Source organism: Colletotrichum paranaense, assembly GCF_030867605.1.
Source record: "Colletotrichum paranaense strain IMI 384185 chromosome Unknown Scaffold_4.1, whole genome shotgun sequence".
NCBI lineage: Eukaryota > Fungi > Ascomycota > Sordariomycetes > Glomerellales > Glomerellaceae > Colletotrichum > Colletotrichum paranaense.
Window position 1 is genome coordinate 1,408,400 of NW_026848962.1, and position 12,366 is coordinate 1,420,765.

Below are 12,366 nucleotides of genomic sequence, written 5' to 3' on the forward strand. Positions count from 1 at the left end.
TTACTTCATGTCTTGAAATCTCCCCCCACAGAACGAACACAATTCACAAAGAGCTTCAGTGTTTAATCTCTGATGTCTATGTCCGCTGTGCCTGATCAACGTTTCCATCTGCTGACTGAGGTCACGGCCGAGCTGTGGAGATGCAAACGCAGAAATGATATGCTACAACTTGACCAAAGACTCACATCAACTACCGGCGTTTGAAATTTCCACCGTGATCCATTCAGCCTGCAGCAAGCCGCTCTTCTTACTTTTTGTCTGAGAGCTTTTCTTTCGCCACGCACGGCACTTGTCAGACTGGGGCAGGTTCCTTCCTCTTCTCCTTCCTTCTCTTCTGGGCTTCCAGAAAGACACCTTCCTTCTCTTCTTCCTACCTACCTTCAACAACAACCTCTCTGCCGCACTTACTTCCCAAGTCAGGAACGACTTCTAACATCGTAAGGACGACGTCTTTCTCTGCTGCCAGACTCTTCACACATCTCTCGGTCTACAATCACACAGCTGACTTTCCCTACTGACCAGACCAACCTCAGTACATATTCCTGACTGGAATTCCCAAACAACGCCGAGAAAGACCACTGCATCTACATCCATCACGCCGCCATGACGCTCTCCAAAATTGACAAGCAGGCCTACGCCGCCAGCGCCATGTTAGCAGCTGCCAAAGCTCAGCGTCAGGCCCGCGCCAACAGAACCCCAGCCAAGGCCCTCCGCGCCCACGTCGCAAGCAACACCGTCCCCACCGACATGGACGTCATCGAAGCCTTTCGCTTCAACTGCGTCTTCACAATGGCCGACAAACGCAACCTCCTCATCCTATACCGCCACCTCGTCCTCGATCACGGCGTCTCCACCGCCGCCATCCAGAGCTGGATCGCTGAGGGCAAGGAGACCGTCACCGCCCGCATCGAGAAGCTCTTCCGACCGCATCGCGACAAGATATCCACCGTCCGCTCAATCATGGCGGAGAAATGGTACCGCAAGAATCCCCACGTGTTTGACCATATCGGCGGCAGCCGCACCGAGGAGGAGAGAGAAAAAGACACGGTTCTCCAGGCGATCCTCTGCGGTGCCACGCCCGCGGAGAGAATGGCTAGCGGCTTCGGTGCTACTCGTGAGGTTGAGACACACATGCGCCTTGTGGAAGCAGATATCATGGCGCGCGCGGATAAGGGGGAGCATATTGCCTATCTCATCAGCAGGCCACAGATGGTCGACGAGGCGGTTGTCTTCGCCCCTTGCAACAGTACCCACGAGGACAAGCTGCCGGCGGAGATTAAAATTGTTGAGATGACTCCTGATGGCATGTGTGCCGGCGTGCTCCACGTGGCCGCGTCTCTTGACGAGGCTAAGGAGTATGCTACGGATGCGTACTACAAGGCGGAGAGAATGAAGCGGGAGGAAAAGCAGGTTGTCGATGATAAGGGGAAGGGTAAGGTTGGTGATGGAGAGAGGGCTAAGAGTAAGGGCAAGGTCGGGGCCAGGGGCAAGGAGGAACTTGGTTGTAACGAGGGCATGATCTCCTCGCTCAAGGTTGATGATGTTGACTGATCTCTCATCCGGTGAGTAGCATGTCCGCTTCTAGGCATCCCGTGGACACGAATGCTAATGTGTGGTACAGATAGAGAGCACCGCGAGACATTGCTCAGGTGCAATATTCGTCACCCGTCGTACATGTGAAGGATGGCACAGAACGTGGTCGGTTTGAGGGAGGTTTGGGAGACAGGTGTTAGCTTCTGTGGAGATATTGTCCCGCTTGGATGGATGGTTGATGTGAGGGTGTAAAGGAAACGTATCTAAGGATCTTCAACTCCTCTCCAGAAACCATTGGCACATTTCGTCAAGCTATCCAGATAGAATAGCTCAGCGGGGGCCAATTCAGTCTGTTGAGCACAGCTCTCTTTCCCCTAAGTGTAGTAAATCACTACACTCGTACGAATCAATCCACCCGAATATGTACGCTTGATGTGGTTTGTAGCGCTGAACGGGAGAGGACATGCTGAGTTTACGAGATTCCAAAGCAGGAGCAAATCCGCGACGACTAATGGTGATGAATGTACGTGTGAAGGAGAAGTAGAATGCCTCAGCAACCCTGACCGAATGTTCCTCGAGTAAAGCAACCCGACGAGATGGATACGAGTGCTCCCTTCAGGAGCGTTGCCCGGGACGGAGCAAACAAGAGAACCTTTTTTGATATGAGAGCAGCTTTCCCTATCGGGCTGATGTCGCATTGCTTCACGGGAGGCACTAGTGGGCAACAGTATCTAGTCTCTATCCATCACTTAAGCAAAACAGGACACTATCATGGAAAGCATCACCCATTACTTAGGCATTTATGCTCTGACGCGCCCTGTATCCATGGTATCATCACGGGACGCTCTACTGCGCTCATGCTGGCAATTCTCTACACTTGAGCTTCGAGAGCCACGAAGGACAATGGCCACAAGTACGGAACAATGGTTCTGGCAAAATGGACAAGTTGCCTGTTTGAAGATCGCAGGGCCTCGCAAGAGGCGGTGACAACGGGATGTATTCTCAATCACACTGGAGACGAGTTTACCCGCCGTGTTTCGCCGACTGACCGGCAGCAAAGGTGATACGGTAGAGCTGTAGAAAGGGTGAAGCATCAAAGTATGCCGCATAGATGAGGGCCAGCAATATACTTTGTCGTAATCAGATTCGAAAGAAAGAAGCGGGATCAAGTCCGACGGCCGTCAGTGTAAGTGAGTGATGACACGTTCTGTTTTTTGGCCCCACTGTGAATCAGTTCAAGACCGTCAAAGTGTCGGGCAGTTGTCGAGCGTAGATGAGAAATGCGCCGAATTGAAGAAGCAATTCGAAGAAGGTCCCTTGGCAGAGTCATGCGGCGGGCGATCCCGAGATCTCAACATCAACGGGCTGGGGATCGAATTGTATTACCTCCCAGCTAGTGCAGCCGGCCCTCTGCCGACGCAAACACCAAAGTTGATGACACCAGCAGGCTTGATGGACGTTGCACATTGCCAAGAAGTCTGGCCCAGTAGCCGACAAAAGTATGTGCTAGGGATTGGCAAGTACGGATGTACCGTCAAAAGGATGCCCCAAGCGTCTCCAACTTGCAAGCCGGCGCCGAACGCAACGCGACTCGGAGCTGCCGCCGGAGTTTGGCCGAAAGACGGTTATCCGGGGGAAAAGAGGACGAGTAAGATGGTGTTTGGTTCGTGAGCGTTTCATTGTCGCATTGCGTTGGGGGCTGTGCAAGATGAAATTCGACCTCGAAGGGTGGATTCGATGCTCGAAACAAGTCGGAAGTTGGGAAAAGACCGTAATCTGCGTATACTGAGTGGCAACAGTGAAGGTGCCAGAAACTACGTGAATGGTTCTCAGGTTTGTGCTACTCGTTGTTACATAGCCAAGAGCTTCAACCAAAGGAGCATGGCACACATTTGGGGAGTGAGCTGAAAGTTATCGTTGAGAGAAAGCCAACGCTTTACCCAATAATCGAGGTTCATGAGATGACACCAACAGGTCGCAGGCTATATCAAGATGCTGACGGCCCCGGGTGAGACCAATGCGGCTGAAGAACAAGCGCATTCAGCCGCTCTCGAGTCGGTGACACGAAATGCGATGCAACTGGGCGAGGTGCGCCTTGGGGGCTGCTCTCTTGCACACTGGGGGCGGAAAGACGACGAGGTGGACCTGATTTCGACTCATAATTTTACTTTGCCGTGTTGATTCAGGACAACTCATGAGTCGGGATCCTTTTTCTTCCTCTGACATATACGTAGTACAGCGTTAGCCATCGCCGTTGTCAATGAGGTCGTCGTCGTCGTCTCCATGGTCTAAACTCCCCGCGCATGAGTCCTCACGCAGCATGTGCGCAGTAAGCGTGTCGCGGGATGGAGCCCGAGCTTTTTGTCATTCACATGTGTCGTGGGCTGAGAGACGTGGACGATGGCTATCGGGAAGGCCCCACCCTGCCGTCCAATGGTGGAGTCCGCCTGAGAACCCTAGGCCTGAATGGGTTGAACTGCCGTGGGAAGAGAAGGCGCAAAAGAATGTGTAATTATTCACTGTAAGACCACGACCATGGCCCAGATTGTACGAAGTACTTGGGGGAGAAAAGACGATGGCGACGCCGACACCAAATTAACGCGGGCAGAAAAGGAACTCTGTGTGAGGTTGCGTCATTTGTCTGCCGGATCGAACATTGGTTTTTGTTTCTTCCCGCTTGTTCGAGAACGAAAGCCTAGGGCGGCTGGCTGGCCTGGTCATGTTCGAAAGCGGATGTGATGTACTATTCGCCTACCAGGCTTGCTGACCGCGGAAAAGCAAGCCTGCCACGCATCCGCATGGGTTGCAAGCCTCGTGGGATGTAGGAGATGATGGAAGCTGTGCTAGTGTCATTCTCGAAGGATCGAAAGATGAACACTGGTTGAACAAATTGGGTTGATTGGCTTGCAGAATTTGGAAGCCAGGCGACGCTGCTCACGGCCAGTCCGTCGAGATGAAGAACACCCTGCAGCCAAGTACGACTTGCGGTACGGATAGTCCTCGAGTGTTTGCTTGCCCATGCACGACAGACGGTGATTTGCTCGAAGTCGTTATCAAAATGAGCCAGAAATGAACGAGGGCTGCAGGGTGTTGCGGCACCACCTAAGCCCCTGCAGCAGGCCGATGTTTCCCACGGGTGTGGTCACTGGTCAGCGGTCACTGTGGGTGGTGCTGTGATGAGGGTTTCGAAGTTGAGTTGGCCGATGAAGGATGAGGGGTGATTTGTCTGCAGCAGGCGTGAAACGAAGTGCTGATCTGACTGTTTGTCTGATGGACGTCTGGATTCCCAACCTTGTAGGAAAGCGGCATAGATCCGAACCTAAAGAGCGAAAGAGAGAGTGATTGACAGGGTCAAGGAGGGATGAGCAGGGGTCTCTGCACCGTTGCAGTGTTGCAGTCTTGGACCTTGGAGACGGAAAGGTGTCGAAGTGTTCGTGGGAGAGCACTGTGGGTGAGAGAAAGTTTCTAGGCGGTAATTTTTGTGTTTCTTGATGGAAATCGGTAACCGGGAGGGACGTCTGATAGCACCCAAGGCTGCATTCGTTTCGCAAGTGCATGTTGTCCGGGGGGCATCGTTGGAGCAGAGATGAAAAAAGGCGCGAAATTTGAGTTTGGGGACGCGCAGAGGCGGTGCTGGATCGCTTGTCGCTAATGTGCTTTTGGGAGGTGAGGCAGCGGGGATCCGAGAGGACGCTCTTCGGATTGAGACGACGGAGGGTGGACGACGTAGAGACGTACATACCAGCGCAGGCTTATCTAAGCAGACCTGGAGACATGATCGTGATGTACACTGTACATCTGCATATCACGTGGAGACACTCATGGGGGCCGCCCACCTCTCATCAAATGTTTGACAGAAAGCAATGTGGGAGCACCGAATGAGTTCTCGGTGCATTCCAGTAAATTGTAAATTGCTGTCGACGATGGTACACGAAATACATAGTAGTGTGAAGTTATAGCCATGGAACCCAGAAGTGGAGGAGAACTGAAATATCTTTGACCGCGGGGTCTGCAGCCCGGGGTTAAGACAGGAATCACGTCATCGCTGTTCAAGTAAAGTGTCGAGTGCGCGGCATGCTGTATCTGGCGCATGTTTCTGGCAGTGTCGAAGTACCTCAAGTGCTACCTACCTACCTTGAGTGAGGGTCCTGAAAGTTGAAGGTGCTTTCCTCCTGTCAGATACACAAATACTTTGTACCGGGCAGGAGTGAGAGCTGAGAAGGAGCGCAGAGGTCAAGAGTACTCCGTACCTACCGACAATGCTCTTAGTGGGTTGATAGCTGCTGCAGGTTGACGGTTGGCATGGGGAAAATGTACCCACGTGCTGTGCCAAGTTCCTTCCCTCGAATATCGCTGGATATCTGCGCCTGCAAACCAGCAGAGGTACTCGGACCACAGAGGAGGGACATGGAAAGTACGGATGCAAGGGGTCCTTCCTTGCTTTGCAACTGCCAGGCTCCCCCCCACGCTCTTCCCCGATGATTAATTCCCTCCACTCATCAAGCTTCGCTCCCACCGTCACTACTCCGTCCAGTGCGTCCACTACGGATACTCTCACTCATTTCCTTGACACCGTCGCACAACACAACACGAACTGGAAAAGGAAGCCAACCTTCATCAATCACTACAATTTACGGTTACACGGTGGACGACTGCTACAGCACCGCGAACCGGCAGCAAGGAGCAAATGCCGTGAACCATCATGCGATACCTTACTCCGTAAAGAACAGCAGAAACAAGCAAACACGTACGCAAACACGCAAACATCCCACACCATCTGCCGTCGAACGGCCTTGCACTCTCTGGTCGCACTTTGGCTTCGCAAACTCGAGGCTGGCGCTGATCTTGCACGCAAATCATTGACCGCCCTACCCCGTACTCTGCAACGCGCAGCACTCACTCTCTCTCGCGCTCGCCTTCACGTGCCTGTCCTCGTTCCTCCAGCCAGACAGACAGCCACCCATAACCCACTATCCGTATTCCGTACCAATGCGCAGATGGGCTCTGCTCGCTCACTGCTGGGCCGGCTGTTCGGGCTATCCATGCTCCATCCCACTCAGACCAGCCCTGCCAAACTGCTACCCTCAGGGGTCTTCAATCTTGCGCCGATGAACCCTGGCCCCTCAACACGTCCTTGACCCGCACGTCCCGGCCTTCAATTGACTCTGGGTCCTTGGCTGGCACTGGCAAGCTTGGCAAGCTAGGAGCGAATACCACTCGTCTGATTGGCACTCGTTCAGGTACGCGGAGCCTGCTCCTCTTTGCGGTTTGCGATTTGCGGCGTCAGCGTGCCCTTACTTTTTCTCAATCCCAGTTCGATGCTCGATGCTCGATACTCGATGAAGCGGCCATATCTGGTTCGTCGATCCCGGCTTCAAGGCCCCAAGACAACCCTATCTCGTCTCTGTCTCTCTCTCAGACAGCCAGCAAGGAAGCAACACGCAGCTGTAACTTTCAAGTACCTTGACCACATCAAATGCCTCTGTCGACTTAGGAACTTTCAACTTGCCCATAATGATTGATCTGGGAGTCTCTCGAGGGCAGCGGACTGGATGCCGACATACGTACCGGCAACCGGCCCTTGAACCGGCGCAACATGATGACAATCAAGTCCGCAGTCTATCCGATTTTTGGGCGGATGGAACGAACCGACCAAGAGGGGTGGCTACTTCCAGGGGACCCTCGCATTGCTCCTGCATCGAGTGCCTATCCTCCCCCATCACGGATGCTGGACCGGACGGCGGATACTCACACAACCACCTCTTCCCATGTTCGATGTTCAGGCTCTCACATCTCAAGTCACTCAATAATCTGGCTTTGGCCAAACCATCAATGACAACGAACACCCGTCTACCTATGGCTCTGGATCTGGTACACATGCGCAAATTCATACATGTACTGCCCGCAACCACAGACAGACACACTCGCGAGACTGGCCCATTGGCGGCACTGGCCAGCCTGCAGGACTGGCCCTGCAACACCAATTGCTTTAGCCCAAAAGGGGAACCATCCTATTCCTGTTTCCTTTTTGCCTTTATCTCTGGCCCATCCTCGGACGGCTAGAGGTGGCGTCGCCCACTAAACTCGTCTCGTTATCGCACGCCAATGCTACCAAGACGTCGAAACTCGCCGGGCTGCCCGTCTGGGATCCCCTCAGATTGGCCATTTTCCCTCTGGCTGCCCTCTGACTGGATGCGACCTCTTTTGACCCCGGCTCCCAAACCACTTTGTTCACTGCAAAGATGACGGGGATCAGCACCTGAGAGATACAGCGGGCTTTTCCACTTTTCTCCAGCCCAAAAAAGTGAAGGGTACGGGGTCTTCGGGCAGCTCTACGGATACTACGTAGTATGTGTGGGCGAGGCAGAAAGAACAGAGAGCAGGGAACCAACTGCGGATGCTCTGTAAAGAGCGAGAGGCACACAGGCACACAGGCAAGCCGCAAAAGCGAGCTCGCTGCCCACCTCCGGGATGAGCATGAGCACTGATTCTTTCAAGTTGGCGCAGCCCGTCGCCCATCCCAATCCAAGACCGTCTGAACCCAGGCAAGCCAGCCTGTCAGGGGAGGACAGGCTAACCAGACCGGCCGAGACAGTCAGATTGAGCAGAGAGTGAGAGCCCCTCAGTCAACGGCACACCACACACACCACACACCACACTTTAGCTGGCTTTCCTCTCCTGCTGCGGTCTTTTTCTTTTCTCTTGCTTCACACTCCTTACTCACTCTCCATTATTCTCTTTCTCTCATCAGCCCTCTCGTCTCGAAACGACAGGGCGATGCCAGCGAGGAGACAATCATAAATCTGAATCGTCAGGGAAACTGGAACACCGAGATCCCGACATCCTGCACTTTAGCAGCCAAATAAACGCGGCCCCGACATAGATCCAACGGCCGACTGCCTTGCACGTTGGCCCTGTCCCTTCTTCATCCCATCCGATTTCTCGGGTCCAACAGACTAGAGAAAGACACACACAGAGAGAGAAAGAGAGAGCCACGAGCTGCTCGTCCTACCGCCATCCAAGAGACCAGCCTCTTGGTACGGCCCCGTTGGAGGACACGGACAAATACTCCCGTGCTCGCTCTACGCACAAACATCAGGATACGCCCAACATCAAATTACCCTTTACTCTTGGCTCCTGGCAAGGCTCGATACCAACAGTTCCTGACTTCACGCCCGCACTAGCGAAGATCCCGTGTCGGATCACGTCAACTTGGATGCAGGTCCAGAGAGACAAGCACCGAAGCCACTCTCCCACCGTTGTTGATAGAACCAACCCTGTTCTCACTCACTCACTCTACCATCTACATTGCCGGATACTCTCTCTACTCTAATCTTTATCCCTACTCGGTCGCCCCCAAGCCCAAGCCAGCCTGGCCTTGTCACTCGGAGGCATTCCATCGCTGCCCCCGATACATAGAAGCGCCAATTCCCTCCCCTCCCACCCTTCCCAGGCTTTGATCATCCTTTCATAACTACCTTACTTTTCTTCGTCGTTCCCGCGTTGTGCCCAGCGCTACATCCTTGGCCCCCCGGCCTTTTGGAAGTCTCGCACTCTCCACCCTTCCGCCCTCTTCTACAGTTCTGACTGCGATACACTCCTTTTCCATCTTATTTCTTTCTACTATTCATTCCATCAAAGGACGAACGACGAGTCGATCCGTTTCGTTCCGTTCCATACCGACAATCGCGCAATACAGCCATCTCTGGTTTGCCGACACTCTTTTTCACACCATATCGACGACCCATTCAGCGCCTTACGCACGACCGACCGACCGATCGATCGGGGCCATGTCCGCAAATGCCTGGCCCGGGGCCGACAGCTCCTCCCAGCACTCTGGGCAGCTGTCGCAGAAAGATCTCGTCCTCGACCAGCAAATGATTAAGCACCTTCTCAACAGATATGGCCAAGACAAACTGAATCTTCTTATCCAGGAAACCACCGGCCCTCGTGAGTGACATTCGATGCTGACCGCTTCTTCGTTGCCGTGAACTAATTGGATGCAGAGTCGGATGGAGCATCAATTGTGTCGTCGGCGCAGTCATCTATTCTGTCAGATGACCAGTCGAGCATGTGGGATACCCAGAGCATCAGAACATTCTCCGACACCTCGTCAATCACTGGCAGCATCATCTCCAATGTGTCTCGCGGCACATCGAAAATCCTGGGTAGACGGAGTGGAAGCAGTAGCGCCGCGGCTGCGGCCCAAGCCCAAGCGGCGCAACAGGCGGCTCAGACACAGCAGGACTCAGAATCATGGAATGGTATCGACGTGCCCAACTCGTCCAACACAGCATCCGACGCTGCATCAATCTCCACCAGTGCCTCAAAACAAAAGGGGGCTTTCATGTGCGGATTCTGCAAGGAGGAAGATATCATCAAAACGTGCACCCGCAAAAACGATCTCAAGCGCCATATTGAAGACTTCCATAACGTCAATGCGCAATGGTTCTGCCGTCATCGTGGTTGCCAAATGGTATTTGATTGGCAAGGCGCCTACAAGACACATTTGAAGCAGGCGCATGGCGGGTCGAGAATGTCCCTGGACGAGGCCAAGGTCAACCTTTGCCCACAAGTCGTCTTTGCATGCGGCTTCGACAACTGCCTGCAAGTGTTCGAAGCGCAAGGCGACTCGGACGCAAGTGCGACCTTCAAGGAGTACGTGAGCCACGTCGTGAAGCACTTTGACGAAGGATCCAACAGTGGCGATTGGTCATACTCAGCAAGGATACGGAACCTCCTCAGACAAGGCCAGGTACAATCAGCTTGGAACGAATCGATGTGGAACGAGGCGTCACGGACATCTCTGCAATGGAGCCCCCAGACGTCTGGCATTTTGAGGAAACGACTCGAGTGTCGCCATGTCGGAGATGTCAAGCTGCTTGTGCAGTACGCCATGATGCTCGGCTCCGATCCTAGCAGCATTGGAAAGTTCCGCGAAGACTTCGTCACCCCTGTTGCCGATACGTGCACCTTGCACATGCCTGGGCACAAATCACGACAACCGACCATTGCCGCTCCCCCTGAGCAGCCGGCCGACCCTTTCTCCTTCAAGATATCACGCGGCGCAAACCCTGCCCTCGCCGCTTATATGGCGTCTCAACGTAGAGTCTACGTTCCCAGACAGCAGCGGGTTGTAAGGCCACCGCAATTACATCACCCTCACCAGCAGGTACCGTCATCCAACCCGATGGCCAGTCACTCCCGGTTATCTCAATCATCACATTCATCACACACAAGTAGCCATCACGGCCACCCACAGGTTCACCACGACAACCAGAGTCACAGCACTTTGGGACATTTCTTCCAGGCGATGCCCGAATCACAGATGTACGACCCGAACAGCAACGCCCAAGGCTTCGGACCCAGCAGCGGCGCAATGCACCACAATGGAATCATAGCAGACGATATGCAGAGCCTAAGAAGTATGGGGGGAGGCGCACCCGACTCGACAGACGTGGAAATGCAGGACGGTTTGATGCCGGATTTCTCTTCGCCCTACGGACAACATTCAGCAAATCTGACAAGTCCATCCATCAACGGTCATCCAGACGGATTCTTCCCTCCCGGACAAGCTTATTAAGAAGCTATACCCGAGGCTATTTGCGACGACCCGACAGTACCGACGACACGAGTGAGCGGCTAGCGACCAGTTGCAGGCCTATGTATCAACAAAATTAGAAGCACATTATAACTCCAGCCCCATCTCGCGCAAGAGATATTTTTCTTTGACTCTTATTTCAATCCAATTTCTTTTGTCGGCGTTTTCTATCAAGATCATATACCCAACATCGGTTGAACGCCATACTGGGTATATTCGCAGTAACTACAGCCTTGGATGACATACGACTGGACGGACGACGGAAGAGCAGGATTGTACATGACAGCTGGTTGCTAGACCGGAGTCGTCCGAAAGTGTCTCGGTACGAACGAGTAGGGCTATCGTGAAGGCGGTTATACTCTTTCAGAGAGATGGGATCAGGAAAGCAAGGACAGACTCGGGAACATGGGACGCGGCCAAGGTGGAACGGTCTGGATTTCCGTAAAGCACTCTCAGGTGAAAGCAACAAGGCTTAGTACCGGGTGCGTTATACCCACCGGCGAAACGGCTGGAATCGACTTCTTAATTTCTACCATTATCATCACTTCTACTTCCTTCTGCTTCCCTTTTGTGCCTCATTGCTCCATGCCCGTTGATGGGATGAAAAACGAGTTGGGACGGCTTGCGAAGCAATTTCTGCCCCGGCAGCCAAAGCCAACCCGCGCTCGTACATTGTCGTGCTCCTTGCGCTTCCTGTGCCGCGCGTCCAGAGCCCTCTGAAGAGACGGATTGACTCGGTCGTGACGTTAGGTATTGATGAGGGGCAGACATTGTTCGAGTAAGGCGCCGAGTCATGTGCGTTGACGTGACGAACAGGCCCTCCTTGACAGCTGCGCATACAACTCTGCGACGGCAAGATCACTGATTAACTACACGTGGCACCCATTGGCCCCCATTTTGAGGATCTACAAGGGCATGAGAGGAGGATGTACGATTTGCGAGGGGGGTTTGCTGCCGCTTTTCCGTCGGACTTTTAGATAGAGATGGAGCCATTTTTGTTGCAACTGTCAGCACGCTCTCCCGGCGGATCCCCGTGCTTTCCTTCGGATGTTGGAGGAAAGACTGCACGGGGACGGACGGGTTTGAAACCGGATGATTTGCGGCTTTGCGGTTTTGCCCGCGATTGATGAGGCTTTATGAGGCTTTGCTTGTTCCCCTTTCATATCTTGAGCTTGTTTCACCAGGCCAACGGTCCAGCGACACCGTTGATCTTTCTGGGGTCAGCTGGGGTA

At 53.6% G+C, this 12,366-nt stretch overlaps 3 protein-coding genes across 3 annotated transcripts; all 3 read left to right on the forward strand.

Moving 5' to 3' along the window:
- Positions 1-603: 603 nt before the first annotated feature.
- On the forward strand, positions 604-1,551 carry CPAR01_05456 (uncharacterized protein; the record flags this gene model as incomplete). The annotated part of the gene is made up of 1 exon (XM_060489734.1): positions 604-1,551. One exon carries the CDS (start codon positions 604-606, stop codon positions 1,549-1,551), a length of 948 nt encoding a protein of 315 aa, XP_060351200.1.
- Positions 1,552-6,011: 4,460 nt separating this feature from the next.
- CPAR01_05457 (uncharacterized protein) lies at positions 6,012-6,671 on the forward strand (the record flags this gene model as incomplete). Its single annotated transcript, XM_060489735.1, has 1 exon — positions 6,012-6,671. The coding sequence occupies one exon, from the start codon at positions 6,012-6,014 to the stop codon at positions 6,669-6,671; it is 660 nt and encodes a 219-aa protein (XP_060351201.1).
- Positions 6,672-9,116: 2,445 nt separating this feature from the next.
- CPAR01_05458 (uncharacterized protein) lies at positions 9,117-11,116 on the forward strand (the record flags this gene model as incomplete). The annotated part of the gene is made up of 2 exons (XM_060489736.1): positions 9,117-9,483; positions 9,540-11,116. Coding segments are annotated over 2 exons (1,944 nt in total), but the record flags the coding sequence as incomplete, so codon positions are not given.
- Between the last annotated feature and the right edge of the window lie 1,250 nt (positions 11,117-12,366).